Source organism: Schistocerca gregaria, chromosome 1 (assembly GCF_023897955.1).
Source record: "Schistocerca gregaria isolate iqSchGreg1 chromosome 1, iqSchGreg1.2, whole genome shotgun sequence".
In the NCBI taxonomy this organism is placed as follows: domain Eukaryota; kingdom Metazoa; phylum Arthropoda; class Insecta; order Orthoptera; family Acrididae; genus Schistocerca; species Schistocerca gregaria.
The window spans coordinates 305,849,276-305,873,740 of NC_064920.1; the positions used below are offsets into that span (position 1 = coordinate 305,849,276).

At 45.1% G+C, this 24,465-nt stretch overlaps 1 protein-coding gene across 7 annotated transcripts in view; it reads right to left on the bottom strand.

Annotated features, from left to right (window-relative positions):
• The window catches only part of LOC126342775 (leucine zipper putative tumor suppressor 2-like), a 1,028,822-nt gene that overhangs the window by 32,596 nt on the left and 971,761 nt on the right, over positions 1 to 24,465 (bottom strand). For all 7 annotated transcript variants that reach the window (XM_050001884.1, XM_050001885.1, XM_050001887.1 and 4 more), the window contains one exon: positions 905 to 1,073. In XM_050001884.1, coding sequence (XP_049857841.1) covers positions 905 to 1,073 — 169 coding nt within the window. The remainder of the gene's footprint in view (positions 1 to 904; positions 1,074 to 24,465) is intronic.

Consider the following 24,465-nt stretch of genomic DNA (forward strand, 5'->3'; position numbering starts at 1 on the left):
TGCCCAGCCTGTCGGCAAGTTCGCTGCCGGGGATTTCGACGTGTCCCGGGGTCCACACTAACACCACGGAACGGCCGGACTCTTCCGGGGCATAGAAGGACTCCTGAATGGACGCTACCAGAGGGTGGCGGGGATAGCACTGGTCGATAGCTTGTAGGCTGCTCAGTGAATCAGTTCACAGGAGAAATGACTCGCCAGGGCATGAGCGGATGTACTCAAGAGCACGAGATATGACCGCCAGCTCTGCAGTGAAAACACTGCAGCAAACTGGCAAGGAGTGCTGCTCAATATGTCCTCCATGAACATATGCGAAGCCTGCGTGACCACCAGCCATTGAGCCGTCGGTGTAAACCACTTCAGAGTCCCAGAAGACGTCAAGAATCGAGAGGCAGTGACAGCGGAGAGCGGCGGGATTAACAGATCCCTTAGGGCCATGCGAAAGGTTCAGACGAAGCTGCGGCCGAGGCGTACAACATGGAGGTGTACGTGAATGGACCGCAAGTAGAGGTGGTAAAGGGCCGCCGATGCGGGAGATGGACTGCAACGGGCGTGGAAAGGAGACGGTAATTTGGATGCTCAGGGGACCTATGAATGTGTGCTGCGTAACTGGCGAGCAGTTGCGCACGTCTGATCTGCAGTGGAGGGACACCAGGCTCCACCAGTACGCTGGTCACCGGACTCGTCCTAAAAGCTCCTGTCGCTAATCGAACCGCACAGTGGTGCCGGACTGAAGACGACAACAAGTACAACTTTCTAAGAGGAGCAGAAACGAGACAGATTTTCCTGTATAGTTTGTGCAAATGGTCGATGTCAACTTGGGCCCAGTTGCCGTTACTGGATTGCTATGTGGGAGCTGTACCGCTGAAGAGAACAACATGTAGTGTGATGCGGAGTGCCAGCTGACCTGTTGGCTAGCGCGGCGGCGGCGGCGGCAGCGGCGGCTCTAGCCGGGGATTTGCGGACGCTTTCCAGGCTGGCGGCACCCATCAGCGGTCGGCCCGTCGACGCAGACGCCAGCAGCTTCCGGTCCAGCGAGTGGTTGTTCCCGCAGCCGGCCGGCAGGTCGCTGCTGCCTGAAACAACGCGCCCACCGTCACTATCTGCATCTAAATCTGCACTCCACAAGCCACTGTATAGTGCCTGACGGAGGTTACCCCATACCATTACTAATCATTTCCTTTCCTTTCCTGTTCCACGCGCAAAGAGACCTGTTTACAGCTTTTAACAAAAATTTACGGCACAAATTGCAGGATACATTCCTCACAGATGGACGAAGAAGTCATGTGATGCGAACATAGGTCTCGAAAAGCTTTATATCCATGTTACAACTCATTTTCTCTAACTCAGTCATGGGAAACACACAATGAGAGACGTCCGGTTACGTTGGCATAGCCATCGTTTTGTTTTACACGTTCCTGCTGCGATGCGACATACGTCACTGCTTGTTTTCAGGTTCCAGCGATCAATACGACCGTTGCTAACACGCCGGTTACTACGTACAGTTCATCACAGACTTGGCTCGCGCAATGCCAATGTCACAAATATAGAGATGGCTGATGCTAATATGATGGGTGGATTAGCTGACGGCAATTGCGCTCGCGCTCAACTTTCGTACCTGGAAAGATTTCCAGGAGGAAGGTGCCGCGACAGTAAAATGTTTGAAGCCAATGATTGTCGTTTTAGGGAACACGGGGTGTTTAAGCCCGATACTTGCGAGCGGAAAAGGCCTCGTTAATGCTGAATACCAAAGGCGCTGCAGTACTGTATCATATCCTTGGCGCGCTCTCCAAAATTTCGCGGTAGTACAAGACCAGTTGCCCTTCTTCGATCTTTTTCTATGTCCTCCGTCGTTCCTGATGCGGATCCCACACGGCGCAGCAGTACTCCAGAAGAGGACGTGCAAGCATACTGTAGCCACTGTCTTTAGTAGACCTGTTGCATTTTCTCAGTATTTGCCAATAATCGTAATCTCTTATTTGTTTTACCCGCAACATTATCTATGTGATCGTTACAACTGAAGTATTCTTAAGCTTAATACGTAAGTATTTCGATGAATTTACAGCTTTTAGATTTCTGTCATTTATCGTGCAATCGAAATTTTGCGGATTCCTTTTAGCACTCATGTAAATGACTTCATACTTTTCATTATTTAGAGTCAATTGTGACATCTCGCACCATACAGATATCTTGTCTAAATTGTTTTGCAATTGGTTTTGGTCGTCTGATGATTTCATAAGACAGCATCACCTGCAAATAATTTAAGACTGGTACTCATGTCTCTTAAATCGTTTGTGTAGATCAGGAAAATCAGAGGGCCCGTAAAACTTCCTTGGGGAACACCAGGAATTACTTCTGTTTTGCTCGATGACTTTCCGTCACGAATCTAGTCGCACAAATGGGACGGTAGTTCATAGGGGCGCCATTTGATTAGGATCACCAGCAAACTGTTGCAGACTTCTGCTCAACCTGAATACCTTATTTATGTACATAGAAAATCACAGCGGGTCTGTCACGTTTCTCTGGGTGCTCCTGTAGATACTATTGTTTTTTAAACTTCCTGGCAGATTAAAACTGTGTGCCCGACCGAGACTCGAACTCGGGACCTTTGCCTTTCGCGGGCAAGTGCTCCACCACTTGATGTTCGAGTCTCGGTCGGGCACACAGTTTTAATCTGCCAGGAAGTTTCGTATCAGCGCACACTCCGCTGCAGAGTGAAAATCTCATTCTGGACTATTGTTTTTGATTAACACTCGCCATCGAGGACTACATGCTGTGTTCTGTTACTTAAGAAGTCTGGTAACCTATTCAGCATGATTATACCTTCGTTGTAGTTGGTATTGCGGCACCGTGTCGTATGCTTTATGGAAATTACGAATATGGAATCCGCCTATTGCCCTTTCACCAATGTTTCGCAGGATCTCGTGTAAGTAAAAGGTAGGCTTAGTTTCAGACGAGCGATGCGTTTTAAAACAGCGCTCATTTGTGGACAGTAGCTTTTCCGCCTCAAGGAAATTTTATTCGAACCGATTCTGCAGCAAACCGATTATAAAGATATTGGTCTGTAGCCTTGCGCGTCCGTTCTTTTAGCCTTCTTATGTACAGGAGTAATCTGTGCTTTATCCCGTCTCTTGGGTGATAGATTCGCGATAAATCTCAGTTAAGGGGGCAATGCTGTAGAGTGCGCTTTGTGAAACCGAATTGTGATTCCATCAGGATCTGGCGACTTACATGCTTTCAATTCTTTCAGTTGTTTCTCTGTACCACCGGTATGCTTGTATGATTCTCCCACGTGAAGGCTTTCTTAAATGTGACATTTCAGTTTTCGGCTTTGCTTTTGCAACTTCTGCAGCCACATCGTGCTGGTCAACGAGTGTCTGGATAGAAGCCTTAGGCCCACTTAAGCATTTTACATAGGATCAGAATTTTCTCGTGTTATCGGCAACATCTGTTGTCATGGTATGAAGGTGGTCGTTGTAAGCTTCACGCATCGATCTTTTTACACATGCATGAATTTCTCTAGCTTTGTCTGTGGTCACTTACCATTCTCTATTGCTTCCTAAGCATTTTTCGATCTTCGCTGTTAGACCAGGGTGGGTCTTTTCCGTCCTTAACCCACTTACTCGGCATGTACTTGTCCAATTTGTGATGTACAATCTGTTTAATTCTCCTGCGTCCCTCGTACTGGGAGTAAATGATGTCAATTCATTTCATTGTCTAAGTGGGATGCTAACAACTGTCCATCTGCTCTTTCTAGCAGAAATACTCTCTCGCCCTGCTTGATTGATTTATTAACTTTAGCATGATAACATCATGGCCACTAATCCCTGTCTCACTACTGACGCCGTCAATTAGGTCAGGTTTGTGTGAAGCAATAATGTCTAAAATATTTCCATTGCGTATCGACTGTCTAACTAGCTGCTCAAGGCAATTTACGGAAAACGTGTTCCAAAGAACTTTTCAAGACTCTTTCTGTACCCCCTACAATGAATCCACGAATATCCCGATCTCTACTAGATAGGTTAAATTCGCCTCCATTAATATTACATGTTGTGGGTATTTTCACATTATAGACCATAGGCTTTATGTCAGTGACTCTAAAGCCGTTGCAGCAAAATCGAATGGCCTGTAAAAGCATCCAACAATTACCTTGATTTCACCTAGACTCATACGCGACCAGATAACTTCACTGTCACATTCAAATTCGATCTCAGTAGACCGAGCGAGGTGGCGCAGTGGTTAGCACACTGGACTCGCATTCGGGAGGACGACAGTTCAATCCCGTCTCCGGCCATCCTGATTTAGGTTTTCCGTGATTTCCCTAAATCGTTTCAGACAAATGCCGAGATGGTTCCTTTGAAAGGGCACGGCCGATTTCCTTCCCAATCCTTCCCTAACCCGAGCTTGCGCTCCGTCTCTAATGACCTCGTTGTCGACGGGACGTTAAACACTAACCACCACCACCACCACCACCACCACCACCACCACCACCACCACCACCACTTTCTTTCCAGACCTAAACGGTATCTTCTTAAGGGGCTTCATAACGCAACTGTTAACTAGTAAATCCTTCGTCCGTGTGGCTGCTCGGACCGTGATGAAGGAACAGCCACCTGTACGTTAACTGGGTGAGTGAATGATGCCAGAAGGACGGTCTCCACATTAGCCTTCTGCCTCGAGCAACGCAAACGTTGCAGCAGCCTGAAGACGAGTAACCCTGGTCAAGAGCACATTCAGCTCTTCGCGAACTGCGGCCAGCTGCTCCTACGTCCGCACACAGGATGCACACACCCTACCCATCCCAACATTATTATCTTTAAGAATCGAATATAAAAGGACAGACAGAAACCGAGATATACAACTACCTAACCTCATGACGTGCCACCAATGCAGACTGACGCCTTTGAGGTCTCAAACTAGCTGTTCAGCAGAAATGAGAGTTGCATTATAGACAGCCTAACAACATTTTACAATTGCAAAAACGCAAGAATAAATCTCTTAGAGAAAAATTTGACAGAGCTCTTAAAGACCTAAGACGAAAAAAAGCACCGGGGGTAGATCACATTCCATCAGAATTACTGATAGCCTTGGGAGACCCATCCATGACAAAACTCTCCCATCTGGTGTGCAACATGTATGAGCGAGGCGAAATACCCTCAAATTTTAGGAAAAAAGTAGTTATTTCAAAAGAAAGCAGTACCGAACTATCAGTTTAATAAGGTTTGATTGCAAAATACTAACACGATTTTTTCTACAGAAGAACGGAAAAAATAGTAAAAGCCAGCCTCGGGGAAGATCACTTTGGATTGCGGAGAAGTATAGGAACACGCGAGGCAGTACTGACCCTACGATATATCTTACAAGACAGATAAAGGAAAGACAAACCAACATTCATAGTATTTGTATACTTAGGGAAAGCTTTTGACAATGATGACTGGAATATTGTAATTGAAATTCTGAATTCTGGTTAAAATATAGGGAGCGAAGTGATATTTACTATTTGTACAGAAACCAGACGGCAGTTATAAACGTCGAGGGGCACGAAAGGGAAGCAATTATTGAAAATGGAGTGAGACAGGATTGTAGCCTATCCCTGATGTTATTCAATCTGTACACTGAGCAAGCCGTAAAGGAAAGCAAAGGAAAATTTGGAGCAAGAATGAAAGTTCATTGAGAAGAAATAAAAACTTTGAAGTTTGCCGATGACGTAATTCTGTCAGAGGCCTTAAAGGACTTGAAAGAGAGTCTCGGTCGGGCACACAGTTTTAATCTGCCAGGAAGTTTCATATCAGCGCACACTCCGCTGCAGAGTGAAAATCTCATTCTGGACTTTAAAGAGAGTTGATCGGAGTGGGCAGTGTCTTGGAAAGAGAATATAGATGAACATCAACAAAAAGCGAAACGATAATTGAATGGAGCTGAATTAAATCAGGTGATGATGAAGAAATTAGATTAAGAAAAGATACAATTAAAGTAGTAGATGAGTTTTGTTATTTGGGGACAAAAATAACAGAGCAGATTGAGAATCAACTCGTGATGGTAACGTCTGAGGCCCCATGGCAACAAACAGACCTGAACTTATCGATTCAGTTAACGTATAGGAATGTATCAGTGATCATAAGGGTGTGACAGCACCTATGACCACGGGTCTTAGGATGTTTAAGAGAGGTAGGAAGATATTTTTGCTTAACAAGAGTGACAGAATACAAATTTTGGAGTATCTGAGCAGTCAGCATCAAATATTCGGTGATGAGAACGAAGATGTGGAGAAAAACTGGAAAAAATTCAAAGACATCGTTCAATATGCAACAGACAAGTGTGTTCCGAGTAAGGTTTTAAGGAATGGGAAAGACCCACCGTGGTTTCATAGACTTATTAGAAAACTGCTATGTAAAAAAAACTTAGTCTCAGATTCAAGAGAAGTCAAAATGCTGAACGAAACGAAAATGAGGTAAAGGGGAACAATGAAAGAAGCTTTCAATGACTTTGAGAGTAAAACTTTGTCAACTGCTCTGAGCAAAATCGCTAAGAGGTTTTGGTCGTACGTAAATTCAGTAAGTGAATCAAAATCATTGATCCATTCACTTAGTGATCATACTGGCACCGAGACGGAAGGTAATAGCGAGAAGGCCGATATACTGAATTCGGTCTTCTGAAATTGTTTTGCCGCACTAGATCGTAACACAGTTCCTCCATTTAGTCGTCGCACAAACGACGTAAAGGCAGATATTGATGTAACCGGGTGTGGAATAGAAAAACAACTACAGTCGCATAGTAGTAGAAAGGCATCAGGACCAGATACCTATAAGAATCTACAAAGACTATGAGATAGAATTCGCTCCCCTTCTAGTAGTCATTTACCGTTGATTGCTTCAGCAACGAAGGGTTGTTGGCGACTGGAAGAAAGCACAGGTAATTCCCGTTTTCAAGAAGGGTTGTAGGACAGATGCACTCAATTTTAGACTTTATAGTTGATTTCAATCTTTTGTAGAATTATGGAACATGCGTTATGCTCTTGTACAAAAAGAAAACAGAGATCCTGCGAAACTCAGCTATCTGTCTTTCTGCACGAGATCCACAGCAACCAGATTGATGCCGCGTTCCTTGACTTCGGTAAGGCATTTGACACCGTCCCGCACTGCCGTTTAGTGAAAAACAATACGAGTTTATTGAGTATTGGAGCAGATTAGCGACTGGATTAAAGGTTTCATTGCAGATAGAACAACACTTCGCTCTCAACGAAACAAAATCGACGGATGTCAAGGTAATATCCGGAGTACCACAGGGAAGTGTGGTAGGACCGTTACTGTTTACAGTGTGTATCACAAGTAATAAGTGTCGGAAGCTCTTTAAGGCTGTTCGCAGAAAGTAGAAACGCCAGAAGATAGTAACGATTTGCAGAATGACCTTCAGAGAACTGATGAATGCTGCAGGTTCTGGCAGTTGCCCCTGAACGTAAACAAATGTATGTAACATAATGCGGATACATAGAAAAAAAATCCAATACTGTACTGCTACACTATTGAGGAAAAACCGCTGGGAACAGTGTCTGCCATAAAATATCTAGGAGTGACTATCCGGAGCGACCTTAAGTGGAATGACTACACACAGCAAATAGTGGGAAAAGCAGATGCCATACTCAGATTCATAGGAGAAATCTTTGGGAAATTTAACTCATCCACGAAGGAAGTGACTTATAATGTGATTGTTCGACAGAGTCTCGAGCATTTTCATCTATTAGGGATCTCTACGAGATTGATCTGGCCTGCCAGACCTATCTGGTAGAGATCCCTGATAGATGAACACTAGAAGAGCGGCGCGTTACGTCACAGGATCGTTCAGCCGGCGTGAGAGCGTAACGGAGATGTTCAACAAACTCCCACCATTGGGAGACGTTGCAAGAAAGGCAGTGTGCATCTCCACGGAGCGACTTGCTATTGAAATTTCGAGAGAGCGCTTTTCGGGAAGAGTCAGACAACATGTTGCTCGCGGAATGATTCCTCCATCAAAGGCAGGTGCTAACAGGTATGATTACCGGTCCATGAGTTTAAGAAGTGTTAATTGCAAAATACTGACACCAATTATTTACAGAAGAATGGAAAGATTTGTAGAAGCCGACATGCAGGAACAACAGTTTGAGTGGGAGAAATGGAAACGTGAGACAACTCTGAACCTATGTCTTAGGTGGATAGTAGGCCACATTTATGGAGTTTGTAGAGTTACCAAAAGCTTTTGATAACGTTGACAAATACACTCTTTGACTTTCTGGACTTATCATGAAAAGAATACAGGAAGCTGTTATCTGCATCTCTTACAGAAAAAAAAGATTTCATGACTCGTGACTTGAGGCACATGAAAGGGAGGCAGTAACTGAGGGAGGGGAGACAGACAGGGGTTGTAACCTACACTCCATTTCATTTTGTATGTACGTAGAGCAAGCAGGAAAGGAAACTAATCACGAGTTTGGAAAGAAGAGTAGCGAAGAGCAATTTAACTCTTGAACACTAGAGCGCGGAAAACAGTACATTGTTACTAAATCGTCGTAAATTTTACTACTCCGTATTTGATTTACAGGAAATCACAACTTATAGTTTATGCACTAGTTAATTGCAATTATAAGGCTTCCAATAGGACATCACATGCAAAATAAGTAGAAGACTGCTGTGTTACACCCTATTCGGACATTGCCGTATTGGCGGGAACCGCGAACTGGTATAAACTTTACGAGAGTTTAGTAGTTAAGGGTATAGGAAGTAGGAGGAAGTAGATTAGGAAATGACACCCTCAGAGTAGTGAAATAATTTCACTATCTGGGCACCAGAGTGAGTGGTGAACAGCAGAAGTAAATAAGACCAAAAATATATACTGGCGGGAAAAAAACCAGAAGAGCATAATAAACTGCTCAGAATTTGCACCACCCTCATCATTTGCATAGATTTCCTTTATCGTAATCCTCTTTCTCTGCGCTCTTTTGGCCAAATATGTGTAACGGCCCCCCCACGAACCATGGACCTTGCCGTTGGTGGGGAGGCTTGCGTGCCTCAGCGATACAGATGGCCGTACCGTAGGTGCAACCACAACGGAGGGGTATCTGTTGAGAGGCCAGACAAACGTGTGGTTCCTGAAGAGGGGCAGCAGCCTTTTCAGTAGTTGCAGGGGCAACAGTCTGGATGATTGACTGATCTGGCCTTGCAACACTAACCAAAACGGCCTTGCTGTGCTGGTAATGTGAACGACTGAAAGCAAGGGGAAACTACAGCCGTAATTTTTCCCAAGGGAATGCAGCTTTACTGTATGGTTAAATGATGATGCCGTCCTCTTGGGGAAATAGTCCCCCATTTGGATCTCCGGGTGGGGACTACTCAGGAGGACGTCGTTATCAGGAGAAAGAAAACTTGCGTTCTATGGATCGGAGCGTGGAATGAAAGATCCCTTAATCGGGCAGGTAGATTCGAAAATTTAAAAAGGGAAGTGGATAGGTTTAAGTTAGATGTAGTGGGAATTCGTGAAGTTCGGTGGCAGGAGGAACAAGACTTCTGGTCAGGTGGCTACAGGGTTATAAACACAAAATCAAATAGGGGTAATGCAGGAGTAGGTTTAATAATGAATAGGAAAATAGGAATGCGGGTAAGCTACTACAAACAGCATAGTGAACGCATTATTGTGGCCAAGATAGATACGAAGCCCACACCTACTACAGTAGTACAAGTTTATATGCCAACTAGCTCTGCAGATGATGAACAAATTGAAGAAATGTACGATGAAATAAAAGAAATTATTCAGATAGTGAAGGGAGACGAAAATTTAATAGTAATGGGTGACTGGAATTCGAGTGTAGGAAAAGGGAGAGAGGGAAACATAGTAGGTGAATATGGATTGGGGCTAAGAAAGGAAAGAGGAAGCCGCCTAGTAGAATTTTGCACAGAGCACAACTTAATCATAGCTAACACTTGGTTTAAGAATCATGAAAGAAGGTTGTATACGTGGAAGAACCCTGGAGATACTAAAAGGTATCAGATAGATTATATAATGGTAAGACAGAGATTTAGGAACCAGGTTTTAAGTTGTAAGACATTTCCAGGGGCAGATGTGGACTCTGACCACAATCTATTGGTTATGACCTGTAGATTAAAACTGAAGAAACTGCAAAAATGTGGGAAATTAAGGAGATGGGACCTGGGTAAACTGAAAGAACCAGAGGTTGTACAGAGTTTCAGGGAGAGCATAAGGGAACAATTGACAGGAATAGGGGAAAGAAATACAGTAGAAGAAGAATGGGTAGCTCTGAGGGATGTAGTAGTGAAGGCAGCAGAGGATAAAGTAGGTACAAAGAAGAGGGCTGCTAGAAATCCTTGGGTAACAGAAGAAATATTGAATTTAATTGATGAAAGGAGAAAGTATAAAAATGCAGTAAATGAAGCAGGCAAAAAGGAATACAAACGTCTCAAAAATGAGATCGACAGGAAGTGCAAAATGGCTAAACAGGGATGGCTAGAGGACAAATGTAAGGATGTAGAAGCTTATCTCACTAGGGGAAAGATAGATACTGCCTACAGGAAAATTAAAGAGACCTTTGGAGAGAAGAGAACCACGTGTATGAATATCAAGAGCTCAGATGGCAGCCCAGTTCTAAGCAAAGAAGGGAAGGCAGAAAGGTGGAAGGAGTATATAGAAGGTTTATACAAGGGCGATGTACTTGAGGACAATATTATGGAAATGGAAGAGGATGTAGATGAAGACGAAATGGGAGATACGATACTGCGTGAAGAGTTTGACAGAGCACTGAAAGACCTGAGTCAAAACAAGGCCCCCGGAGTAGACAACATTCCATTAGAACTACTGACGGCCTTGGGACAACCAGTCCTGACAAAACTCTACCAGCTGGTGAGCAAGATGTATGAGACAGGCGAAATACCCTCAGACTTCAAGAAGAATATAATAATTCCAATCCCAAAGAAAGCAGGTGCTGACAGATGTGAAAATTACCGAACTATCAGTTTAATAAGCCACGGCTGCAAAATACTAACGCGAATTCTTTACAGACGAATGGAAAAACTGGTAGATGCAGACCTCGGGGAGGATCAGTTTGGATTCCGTAGAAATGTTGGAACACGTGAGGCAATACTGACCTTACGACTTATCTTAGAAGAAAGATTAAGAAAAGGCAAACCTACGTTTCTAGCATTTGTAGACTTAGAGAAAGCTTTTGACAATGTTGACTGGAATACTCTTTTTCAAATTCTAAAGGTGGCAGGGGTAAAATACAGGGAGCGAAAGGCTATTTATAATCTGTACAGAAACCAGATGGCAGTCATAAGAGTCGAGGGGCATGAAAGGGAAGCAGTGGTTGGGAAAGGAGTGAGACAGGGTTGTAGCCTCTCCCCGATGTTATTCAATCTGTATATTGAGCAAGCAGTAAAGGAAACAAATGAAAAATTTGGAGTAGGTATTAAAATTCATGGAGACGAAGTAAAAACTTTGAGGTTCGCCGATGACATTGTAATTCTGTCAGAGACGGCAAAGGACTTGGAAGAGCAGTTGAACGGAATGGACAGTGTCTTGAAAGGAGGATATAAGATGAACATTAACAAAAGCAAAACGAGGATAATGGAATGTAGTCAAATTAAATCAGGTGATGCTGAGGGAATTAGATTAGGAAATGAGACACTTAAAGTAGTAAAGGAGTTTTGCTATTTAGGAAGTAAAATAACTGATGATGGTCGAAGTAGAGAGGATATAAAATGTAGACTGGCAATGGCCAGGAAAGCGTTTCTGAAGAAGAGAAATTTGTTAACATCGAATATAGATTTATGCATCAGGAAGTCGTTTCTGAAAGTATTTGTTTGGAGTGTAGCCATGTATGGAAGTGAAACATGGACGATAACTAGTTTGGACAAGAAGAGAATAGAAGCTTTCGAAATGTGGTGCTACAGAAGAATACTGAAGATAAGGTGGATAGATCACGTAACTAATGAGGAGGTATTGAATAGGATTGGGGAGAAGAGAAGTTTGTGGCACAACTTGACTAGAAGAAGGGATCGGTTGGTAGGACATGTTTTGAGGCATCAAGGGATCACAAATTTAGCATTGGAGGGCAGCGTGGAGGGTAAAAATCGTAGAGGGAGACCGAGAGATGAGTACACTAAGCAGATTCAGAAGGATGTAGGTTGCAGTAGGTACTGGGAGATGAAGCAGCTTGCACAGGATAGAGTAGCATGGAGAGCTGCATCAAACCAGTCTCAGGACTGAAGACAACAACAACAACAATGTGTAACGGAGGTGAAAATAAAGCACATCATTGTGTGTTGTGCAGAAAAGCTCGGGGTTTTATGCCGTGAAAGGGACAATGCGGTTTCTCCACACTATTCAGTATATCAGCACACTTAGGAGGACCGTTTCCAACTTAGGCCGTGGGAGCATCGTTATTTTAAAGCAATAAATGCTAAGAGTGCTCCTTCGAGAATTCAACGTGATTTCACATTGCCCTTTTGCGAGAATCTGGAAGGGTTATGCTGCTTGGAGAAGGTGGACAAGGAGCACCATGATCAATGGTGTCGGGTTCTCTTCAGCGACGAGTGCGAGGATTTGTCTGACGCCTGGTGACAATAGAACAGTGTCGAGGCGGACACGTACGCTGCATGTCCCACGCTTGTAGCCAAAGGAGTTAAATTGGGAGGTTGGTTACTCGTATTCTTCACCGGTATCACGTACGGGTGTCGGACTCCTCTCATCGCAAACACGATATGAAAGCTGTGCAGTATCAGAACATGATCATCAACCTATTGCCCAGCGTAGGTCAACAATTCGTCAACAGCATGCTCCAGCAAGCAGGAGTCATCCGAATGGAATGGCCTGCAATACCTGCCCTACTGACACAAAAGCGATTGAGCATGCTTTACACCAGCTGAAACGTGTAGAAACCCTTTTTACACGATAGATGATCTCAGGAAGTTCGCCGTCGAAAAGCGGAACAGGCTTGAGCAGCAACGACATGACTACCCTGTGGACAGCGTCCCAAGGGAGACCAAACACGATACACTCCACACGGAAGAGCAGCAAGGTATTCATTGTTACCCAATAGCAGACCGAAGTTTCGTACAGATTGCCTTTACATTGGTTACTGATTTTTTGTTTCGTAAGACTTGTTCTTTCAATCCCTTCTCCTTATAACATAAGCACATAATCGTTCTCAGGTATGCGGCTGTTGTAAGATTTGTTTTTAGCAAGTTCTGTAAAGATGGAATGAAAATGTGTTAGTTTGTCTATTCTAGAAGTGTGTATGCAGACTGAAGAGAAGCATGAAAATTTGTACCAAGGCTGGACTTTGAACCGAGGTCTCCTATTCTCTAGGCAGATGGACTAACTTCTACACTATCTCGGCACTGTAGCTTTGCACAGCTGCACAGACTTTGTAATGAGTAATTTGCAGTTCTATTTAATGCAGTTGCTGTGCTGCGTAAGTGTCATTGTAAAACATATGAAAATATAGCAGCAAGAATAACAGCATTATTTGAAACAAATAAATGAACTCTGATGACTTATGTGCTACTGAGCCCGACTATAACGAGTTTCAATAATTCCATATTTGATATTAAAATGTATGCACCAAATAACTAATATATCACACCACTACTACCACACACAACACCACTGGTGTCGTAAATATTTGTATTTAAAGTCACTGATAAATTTGTTTTGGAAAAATTAATCTTACGCACCAGCCATAAAATTATTTCATTACGTGAAGTCTAAGATTGTTCTACTGAATGTTATCTTCAGTTTTACAAAACAAAAGTAACAAATTCCTTTGGGTTCTTATCCTCTTCCATTTAGCAAATTGTACGTTATATTTTTCGTTTGACCACTTATGACTACCTTTTGACCTCAGCTTATCTTCGATCTCATCCGCTTCATGCAACATGTTGTTGTTGCTGTTGTTGTTGTGGTCTTCGGTCCTGAAACTGGTTTGATGCAGCTCTCGATGCTACTCTATCCTGTGCAAGCTGCTTCATCTCCCAGTACCTACTGCACCCTACATCCTTCTGAGTCTGTTTAGTGTATTCATCTCTTGGTCTCCCTCTACGGTTTTTACACTCCACGCTGCCCTCCAATACTAAATTGGTGATCCCTCCATGTCTCATAACATGTCCTACCAACCGATCCCTTCTTCTAGTTAAGTTGTGCCACAAATCTCTCTTCTCTCCAATTCTATTCAATACCTCCTCATTAGTAATGCGATCTACCCATCTAATCTTCAGCATTCTCCTGTAGCACCACATGTCGAAGGCTTCTATTCTCTTCTTTTCTAAACTATTTATCGTCCACATTTCACTTCCATACATGGCTACACTCCAAACAAATACTTTCAGAAACGACTTCCTGATACATAAATCTATATTCGATGTTAACAAATTTCTCTTCTTCAGAAACGCTTTCCTTGCCATTGCCAGTCTACATTTTATATCCTCTCTACTTCGACCATCATCAGTTATTTTGCTCCCCAAATAGCAAAACTCATTTACTACTTTAAGTGTCTCATTTGCTAATCTAATTCCCTCAGCATCACCCGACTTAATTCGACTACATTCCATTATCCTCGTTTTGCTTTTGTTGATGTTCATCTTATATCCTCCTTTCAAGACACTGTCCATTCCATTCAACTGCTCTTTCAAGTCCTTTGCTGTCTCTGACAGAATTACAATGTCGTCGGCGAACGTCAAAGTTTTTATTTCTTCTCCATGGATTTTAATACCTACTCCGAACTTTTCTTTTGTTTCCTTTATTGTTTGCTCAATATACAGATTGAATAACATCGGGGATAGGCTACAACCCTGTCTCACTCGCTTCCCAACCACTGCTTCCCTTTCATACCCCTCGACTCTTACAACTGTCATCTGCTTTCTGTACAAATTGTAAATAGCCTAACCCTGTATTCACCTGACCAAAAGTCTTGTTCCTCCTGCCACCGAACTTCATTAATTCCCACTATATCTAACTTTAACCTATCCATTTCCCTTTTTAAATTTTCTAACCTACCTGCCCGATTAAGGGATCTTACATTCCACGCTCAGATCCGTAGAATGCCAGTTTTCTTTCTCCTGATAACGACGTCCTCTTGAGTAGTCGCCGCCCGGAGATCAGAATGGGGGACTATTTCACCTCCGGAATATTTTTCCCAAGATACAACATAGAGAAGAACAAAAGCAGGAAGAATTCCAAAGACAGTACAAAGCCAATACTATCTTTTAGTGGTATTAGCCTTCTGTTATGTTGCTATTCTTTGTAGGAAACTGGTTATAAAACAATAAAACATATTGCCGTTATTTCACATTATAATAATTCGCGTGTAAGAAGTCTTTTCTCGGTTAAAAATCATTTATGGAAAAACATTCGTTAATTCTCAAGACCCGAGCACTGTCCCATACACTAACGACACAAAATATTCCCGTTGACGTTACAACTATCCTAGTACGCCTTCCGCCTTAGTCCAAATTCCCATTCACGTCTCAGCCCAGTGGCAATGCTGTTCGAGTTTAGGGGGGAAGGCGAGTGGGCTGATGCATGACTGGGAATTTGGAGTGAGGAGGGCAGCGTTCTAGGTTAGTCACTTCAGTTGAGCAAAGCCACTGTGCCAGGTGGTGTAGAGGTTAGCCCACCTGCCTAGAGAACAGGAGAAGTGGGTTCAACTTCCAGACGTAGCACAAATTTTCATTAATTGCTTCAGTCTGCGTGCACAATTCATAGATGTTTGAGACCTGAAAAGTTCTCTGGAACTATATACTTTCATCTTCTGAAAGTGATGTGGACGTGAAAGGTAGACGATGAGCAGCGCAGGCAAGAAGGGAACACAAGCTTCTGAAACGTTGTGCACAGAAGAAAGCTGAAGATTACGAGGGTGAACAGGACAACCAATGAAGGTGTACCGAATTTAAGCGTGGAGAAAAGAGCTTTATGGCGCAATTTAGACTACAAGAAGGGGTATGTCGCTAAGACACTCCCTGAGGCATCAAAGAATGGTTTCGTAAAGGAAGTGGGGGAGGGGACGTAGTTAAAAAATTGTACAGGGAGGTCAACGCTCGAATGTAGCGAGTGTTATAAAATGCATGTAGTTCGCAGGAGTAATGCGGAGACGCCGGGACTCGCACACGATTCACTAGCGAGAAAGACATCGAACCAGTGTACTGACTACAAGCTAAAACTAAAGTGACATTGAGGCAGGCAACTACACTGCATCATTCCAATTGCCACATCTGTGAGAGGCACCAGAAGAACTTTGTGTTACCGGAAACACTATCGCCCCAGCTTCATTATGTAATACGTGTAATAGCTATCTTCAGTATGCCAAACTGACGTGCCATGAAACATTGCAGTAATAAGACGACGAGTCATTCAACGATTATCACTCTTGCTACAATAGCAATTGATAGGTTCTCTCTTCTAGCATGCTCGGAAAATCGAGTAATGCCTCTTTGAGGCCGGATATGCACTTGGAATCAAGTCTTATTCACTAGCTGGATGATTTGTAAGTAGTGAGACCGTTCAAGGCCAAGTACTCCTCAACGCTGGCACACCGTTACGTGCATGGGCGTTTCCAAATAGAAGCCTCGAAGTAGTGAGTACACTGAAGAAAATTTTGTGTGTGCCTTAGTTCGACCTACCGGACGACGCACGTTTAGCCTCTGCTCATGTTTTTGCAAGACATCTTCGTACGCACTATTCCTAATAGACTTGAATGTCAATGATCATTATCATCGTAACAAGTATTCATACTGTAAGGTCTCGTAAGCTGACTTTTTGTACGTCGTGAAACGTCGGGTAACAGTGGAGACATGTGTACAGTCTCTCGCAGCTTTCCCGTCATATTGTGTTTACAGATAATATCAGTAATATCCACTACAAAATGACATTTTCCTATTTGCGATATTACAGAAGCTATGTGCAATAAACATTTTGTGAATTTTTTGCAGCGGTCGGTAAATTTAAAGCTGTTGGTAGCCACAGCGAACCAGCTATTCCGAAGAATATTAATTGCAAACCATTTCATCATAAATGCAGCTTCACATGGAAAGCAATGGGTCGCAGTCATACCGTTCGTCCATAACACATGAAACTTCAGTAAGACGATAGTCTTCTCTGCGTGGTCTATCACAGCTAAGCTGCTCCCAGGCAAAAATAAAAGTGCTTCTACCCTCTACTGCCCCATTAGCAGCCACAGAGTTCGCTGAAAATGTACAGTATAAAGTCAGAGAGCATTTGGTCCTCCAGAGTATACCAGCAGTTGCTGAAAAGAAACAATTGACACTTGCCGAAATAACACCCAGAAATAGAGACCTCCCAGCTTTCCTATAATCTCTGGTGCAATGCCCATAACAGTAGTCGCTACATCACTTTTTTTTTTGGTTTCGCGGAAAATGGCTTCGTGCTTTGTCATGCATTTCCCACACAATTTAAATATCTGAATTAGTACAGTGCATCTCAGCAACATAAAGCCAATATTAGGTGGCAAAATGAGACGCTGAATAATTCAGTTGGTAAATAGTGATATAAACAATAAACTAAGGAGTCGAAAATTAATTTAGAAACAGGCTTAAAAATGTTTCATCCTTTTCATGAAAAATAATATAATTTGGTTGTATCGATGGGAATCACGTTCCTACAGTGCGTGTCAGAGTTTCTATCAGTTCCGAACTTTCAGACATGTTTCAGCACTTAATATATATTACATTACTGGCAGTCCAACATTGACGCATATACAATGATCATCCAGAACATTATGACACGTACCTAATAGTCGGTACGAATAAGAGCGGCGACGCGGCGTGGCATGGAAGCAATGAGGCATTGGTAGGTAGCTGGAGGGAGCTGGCACCACACAAAAGTCACCTACTTCCCACTACAAACTATGGGGAGAAGGGTAGATGAGCTCTGACGTCACATTCAGTCCGGTGAGTTCTATCGGGTTCAAACCTGGCAAGTTAGGGGTCAGCACATAAATTGGAACTTGCCACTGTGTTCCTCGAACCACTCCATCACACTCCTGGCCTTGTGCATGGAGCATTATCTTGTTAAAAAATGCTACTGCTGTCGAGAAACACGATCGTCATGAATGGGTGTACGTTGTTTGCAACCCGCGTGCGGAACTCCTTGGCCGTCACTGTGCCTTTCACGAGCTTCACTTGACCCGTGGATGCCAACGTGAATGTTCTCCAGAGCATAATGGAGCCACCCCCGTCCCATAGCACAGGTGTCAAGGAGCTGTTCTCCTGGAAGACGACGGATTCATTCCCTCACATCGCCGTGATTAAGAAGCTATCGGGATTCATCAGTCGACACAACGGTCTACACTGCGCCAAAGTGCAGCGCCGATGGTCACCTGCCCATTTCAACCGTAGTTGTCGATATCGTGGTGTTAACATTGGCACATCCCAACGTTAGGAGCGTTAGGTGCACTGTACTCTGCCCAGCATTAAAGTCTGATGTGTTTCCCCACACTTCATCGCCTGTCCTGTTTTACCAGTCTGTCCAGCCGACACCTGTAATGACGGGTGGCCATCCAACCCCAGAGCGTCTGGACGTTATTTCACATTGGCTAACAGAACTCAACGAACACCAGAAAATGTGAGCTGTTTCCGAAATGCTCGTGCTGAGCCTCAGGGCCATGGCATTCTGACCTCGGTCAAACTCAGATAGGCCGCGCCTTCTCCATTCAACACACGGACAGAATATTCACGGATACTACATGCACCATGCATGTGTGTGACTAGCAGTCATTCCTCGCCCGATGAAGCTGCTATCGTCTGGACGGTTTTATATCGATAGTAGATCGGTGGTAATAGTGCTCTGACTGATTAGTATAAGTGAACTACAGTATTACTGGTTTCGCTTTCAGATAAGATCTTCACCTGATATTCATTGGTTTGCTGGAAACATGTTCAGTACCATCTTGACGATGGTGCTAAGGTGAGACTTTTATCTGTTCATTAACTCCTTAATGTCAATGTCTCCCTGCAGGTGATGTCTATGTTCGCTGAGTAGAGTGTATGAGCTCTGTGAGAGTTGCGTAATATGATTGTTGGTGTCGACAGAATGAACGCGCAATACAAACAGTGGACGAGTGTAGGTCTGAACGTCGAGTACACATGTGACAACCTTTTCATCTGTATTAATAATGTGTGGTTGGGAGAGAAATACAGAGGCATTCCAGCGTGGGGAGAGATGTAGTAATCTCGACTTGGACTGCATTGTCTTTGATAGAGAGAAGAGAGGGGCGCTACACCTTCGATATATTGCCAGTGCTTGGATGGCGTTCGTAAGCGTGGTGAAAGCTTTATTACACTTCGACAAATGGGCGCGGAATGTAATTATTTTAAAGCGAATAAAGGTTACTTTATTTCTACTTTGTTTCGTTCCCTATAATCAATCCGTCCTTTGTGTTTGTAAAATGTCTTCTGTGTTTTACTGTGGTCAAAATTGCTTGTTTGTACTCACCCTGTATTTTACCGACCAAAAGAACAACCCGCTGATCTTATCTACTGAAGTAAAGAGTCTGAGAAAGCGTAGTCTCACTAGATTTTGAATGTAAAAATTTAGGCCGGTGATCTAAATATACGATCTAGACTCTGGAGGCATGGAGTCAGCCAGTATGCTATTTAAATTTTGCTTATTTTACAACGACTGTTCCTTGAGACATGAATGCATGTCTGAAGCAAGTGCTGACGACTCAAAGGAGAGACCAGACGCTGTACAATAATTATTACGAGCGTAAACGGATAAAAACAGCGATATACCGTTGAACACGTAGTCTCATTTTCCCTACTGTGCGTATCAAAGTAATGTTGCCAGCATTAGCGAACTCGTGTCATTTATTGTATATTTAACGGCCTGTTTCTTGATATTTTAAAAGTAGGTCGTATATTATACGATTTTATATGTTATAGAACACGTTTCATCTGATTAGCAAAAATTGTTTTGAGCAATAAAACAAGGTTAATGATGAATTACTAAGAAAATTACATTAGTTATAAATAATAAATGTTAGTAATTTAGAATAAAACAATAGAAAGATAGTAAATGGCTATCGGTAAAATTTATTTTACTGTTAAAACGAAATATAACGTATAAATTACGGTTCGTGGTGGTGCTATTCCACGTGGGGAGGACCTCGGCAGAAACATCGAGACTGTCCTGGCTGCAGTAGCGTATGAAATTATGTCTTCTTACATTAATAAATGAAATTCCTCATGAGTGACCGTATTTGTTTCTACGGGCTAAGAACTACTACTTGTTACATCTTTTGAGTTCTTACGTATGGTATACTCTTTGCACTATGTATGTTATTATATGTAGACTCTGTTCTACATGCCGGCCGCGCTGGTCTCGCGGTTCTAGGCGCGCAGTCCGGAACCGTGCGACTGCTACGGTCGCAGGTTCGAATCCTGCCTCGGGCATGGATGTGTGTGATGTCCTTAGGTTAGTTAGGTTTAAGTAGTTCTAAGTTATAGGGGACTAATGACCACAGCAGTTTAGTCCCATAGTGCTCAGAGCCATTTGAACCATCTGTTCTACATTATGTCTGTGTGCTACTATGTTATACGTTTGTGTGCCTGGTGCTGTTTCCCTTCACCAGCGCCATAGGCGGGATGGAAGGCTAGGAACTCCAGACTTCGAGCCTTTCGTCCACATATACCGTATTTCCTTGCTTGTATTGACCATTTTTCTTTACATTATTTAGTTTTCATATTTGAAGTGCAGTTTAGATGCATGAGCCAATCACGTCCTATGTCTGCTTTTCATATAATTATTTATATAATTTAGGTGTTGTATCCTTGTGTTATGAGTCTGTACCTAATGTTGTGTTCGCATCTTTTTCTATGTCTGCATCTACATCAGTTTCTGTGGCTTTATCTGAGTGTGTGCGCCCTCAAGGATTCTGTTGTGCTTGTTGTGTCTCTGTCTCTGAGATCTGCAATATAGATTTTCTTGACTATCCGCCATGCAGTGTTTTGAAACTATTAGCGATGTTGCTTAGAGCACAACTTTTGTCTGGCTCCCGTAACATTGCTTTCATTAGAGGATGCAGACGCTGTGCCATATGGAGATTTGGATCGGTCCGGTGAGCGTGTGCGGATAGCTGAAATGGTTGAGGTGACGCTCGCGATAAGCCGAAAAATTCGGGTTCGGGCCCAGATCCGGAAAAAAATTGTATTATAATAATGCCTAATACAGATGATGTCAAAGAATTGGCAAGCAGTGAATAAATTTCGTAACTAAATTTTGCCCGATTTAGGGAGGCACGTTATTAATGTATCAAAGGAAGACGGGAGAAATAGGTTCTTTTACACCATAACTAATATTTTGTAATGCGCATGTGAACCGCTACTTTCAGCTGGTGGTAGCTGCCGCAGAGAGAATAATAATCAAGGTGTAAGTGAAATACTATTGGTTGCCTGTGTGATCAAAGTGGGCATAGTAGCTGCCTACGAGCAAAGCGGTCTTGTGCATTCCGGTGGGTGGGTGGGGGGAGCCGACCGACCATATTGTCTAGATTCACGTTCAAGTAGTTTTGAAGGACTAGTGGACTCTGCCTTTATGTATTCTGTCTGACTTTGGATTTAGAAGCATACCCTTGCGTGAAGTGATTAGGTTTGCTGTTGAATGATTGACGAGATGGTGTGTGTGTGTGTGTGTGTGTGTGTGTGTGTGTGTGTGTGTGTGTGTGCTCGGAACGAACATCGATTCATCATTTATTATCGCGCAGTTTTCTTTTGAAATATCTGCAGTTTTCTTAGGTGAGAATTTGCGCCCATGTCGCAGCTCTCGCAGCCACGAACTAACGTTGCAAGGACCATGATCTTCCGTATGCGCAGCTTGACTTTGGTGGTCAGTTGATTGCCCTTAAGCAATAGGTGTGTGTACCCCGGCTACAGGCGTCGGATGTGTGTTCATTGCGCGAGAGCTCAGGGCTAAGGACTTAATCGTGTCACACCAGGGACTAGAGATTTGACGGTTTGGGGGTCGCCTCGTTGTGAACACTATGGAATTGCCATTGGTCGGATTAATTTTAATTTTCCAGAAATTTCCCCGCTGTGTAAGCTGGTCGAGGTTCCTTTGAATAATTGGGTTTCGGGTGACTGGCGTAGACAGCAGTGCCATCTACGAAGCGGGCAAAAGAATGCTGTCTCGCCTGGCCCTTTATTCGTAAAAATATTGTACGGGGTGACACAGGGGCACTCCTGCTTCAATTCGCTTAACACTACTCTTATCTAGGTTTGCATAAAATTTTCTACTGCGTAAGAAATATTTCAGCATCTTCAACAGATGATGTGGGCAGTCATACTGGTGGAGCATTCGGGTGAGTGAATTGCTTTGGCAGCTGATTGTACTATTCCTGTCTGAGCCATAGGTCGTCGCGGCTGATGACGTGGTGTTCCGGAGCAGTCACTGGAGTGAAAAGGTGCGACAGCAGCGGGCTGACCAGTTAGCGGCGGTACAATAGTGCTGCGGTTTCCGCGGCCTCTTTGTATTCAGATGGCCGCCACGTCCGGCCTTGCGGGTGCCGGCGCGCACGCAAAAACTGGCACTCAGCCGCGGCCACGAGAGGCAAGGTCTCCGGCGGCGCGCACCGCTAAGGGCGGCCGCCGCCTCTGGACCCTCGCACCCACCTGCGTCACTGCCGCCTCGGCTCTTAAGCGACCGCTGGGGGTTGGGGTGGGGGGGCACTTGTCGCTGCCGCCCACCCCCCTTGTAATCCGGAATACAGAATCCTATTTAACCATAGATTTCTCATACAAACTGGCACTCAGCCGCGGCCACGAGAGGCAAGGTCTGTGGCTGCGCGCCACCGCTAAGGGCGGCCGCCGCCTCTGGACCCTCGCACCCACTTGCGTCACTGCCGCCTCGGCTCTTAAGCGACCGCTGGGGGTTGGGGAGGGGGGGCACTTGTCGCTGCCCACCCCCCTTGTAATCCGGAATACAGAATCCTATTTAACCATAGATTTCTCATACAAACTGGCACTCAGCCGCGGCCACGAGAGGCAAGGTCTCCGGCGGCGCGCACCGCTAAGGGCGGCCGCCGCCTCTGGACCCTCGCACCCACCTGCGTCACTGCCGCCTCGGCTCTTAAGCGACCGCTGGGGGTTGGGGTGGGGGGGCACTTGTCGCTGCCGCCCACCCCCCTTGTAATCCGGAATACAGAATCCTATTTAACCATAGATTTCTCATACAAACTGGCACTCAGCCGCGGCCACGAGAGGCAAGGTCTGTGGCTGCGCGCCACCGCTAAGGGCGGCCGCCGCCTCTGGACCCTCGCACCCACTTGCGTCACTGCCGCCTCGGCTCTTAAGCGACCGCTGGGGGTTGGGGTGGGGGGGCACTTGTCGCTGCCGCACACCCCCTTGTAATCCGGAATACAGAATCCTATTTAACCATAGATTTCTCATACAAACTGGCACTCAGCCGCGGCCACGAGAGGCAAGGTCTCCGGCGGCGCGCACCGCTAAGGGCGGCCGCCGCCTCTGGACCCTCGCACCCACCTGCGTCACAGCCGCCTCGGCTCTTAAGCGACCGCTGGGGGTTGGGGTGGGGGGGCACTTGTCGCTGCCGCCCACCCCCCTTGTAATCCGGAATACAGAATCCTATTTAACCATAGATTTCTCATACAAACTGGCACTCAGCCGCGGCCACGAGAGGCAAGGTCTGTGGCTGCGCGCCACCGCTAAGGGCGGCCGCCGCCTCTGGACCCTCGCACCCACTTGCGTCACTGCCGCCTCGGCTCTTAAGCGACCGCTGGGGGTTGGGGTGGGGGGGCACTTGTCGCTGCCGCCCACCCCCCTTGTAATCCGGAATACAGAATCCTATTTAACCATAGATTTCTCATACAAACTGGCACTCAGCCGCGGCCACGAGAGGCAAGGTCTCCGGCGGCGCGCACCGCTAAGGGCGGCCGCCGCCTCTGGACCCTCGCACCCACCTGCGTCACTGCCGCCTCGGCTCTTAAGCGACCGCTGGGGGTTGGGGTGGGGGGGGCACTTGTCGCTGCCGCCCACCCCCCTTGTAATCCGGAATACAGAATCCTATTTAACCATAGATTTCTCATACAAACTGGCACTCAGCCGCGGCCACGAGAGGCAAGGTCTGTGGCTGCGCGCCACCGCTAAGGGCGGCCGCCGCCTCTGGACCCTCGTACCCACTTGCGTCACTGCCGCCTCGGCTCTTAAGCGACCGCTGGGGGTTGGGGTGGGGGGGCACTTGTCGCTGCCGCCCACCCCCCTTGTAATCCGGAATACAGAATCCTATTTAACCATAGATTTCTCATACAAACTGGCACTCAGCCGCGGCCACGAGAGGCAAGGTCTGTGGCTGCGCGCCACCGCTAAGGGCGGCCGCCGCCTCTGGACCCTCGCACCCACCTGCGTCACTGCCGCCTCGGCTCTTAAGCGACCGCTGGGGGTTGGGGAGGGGGGGCACTTG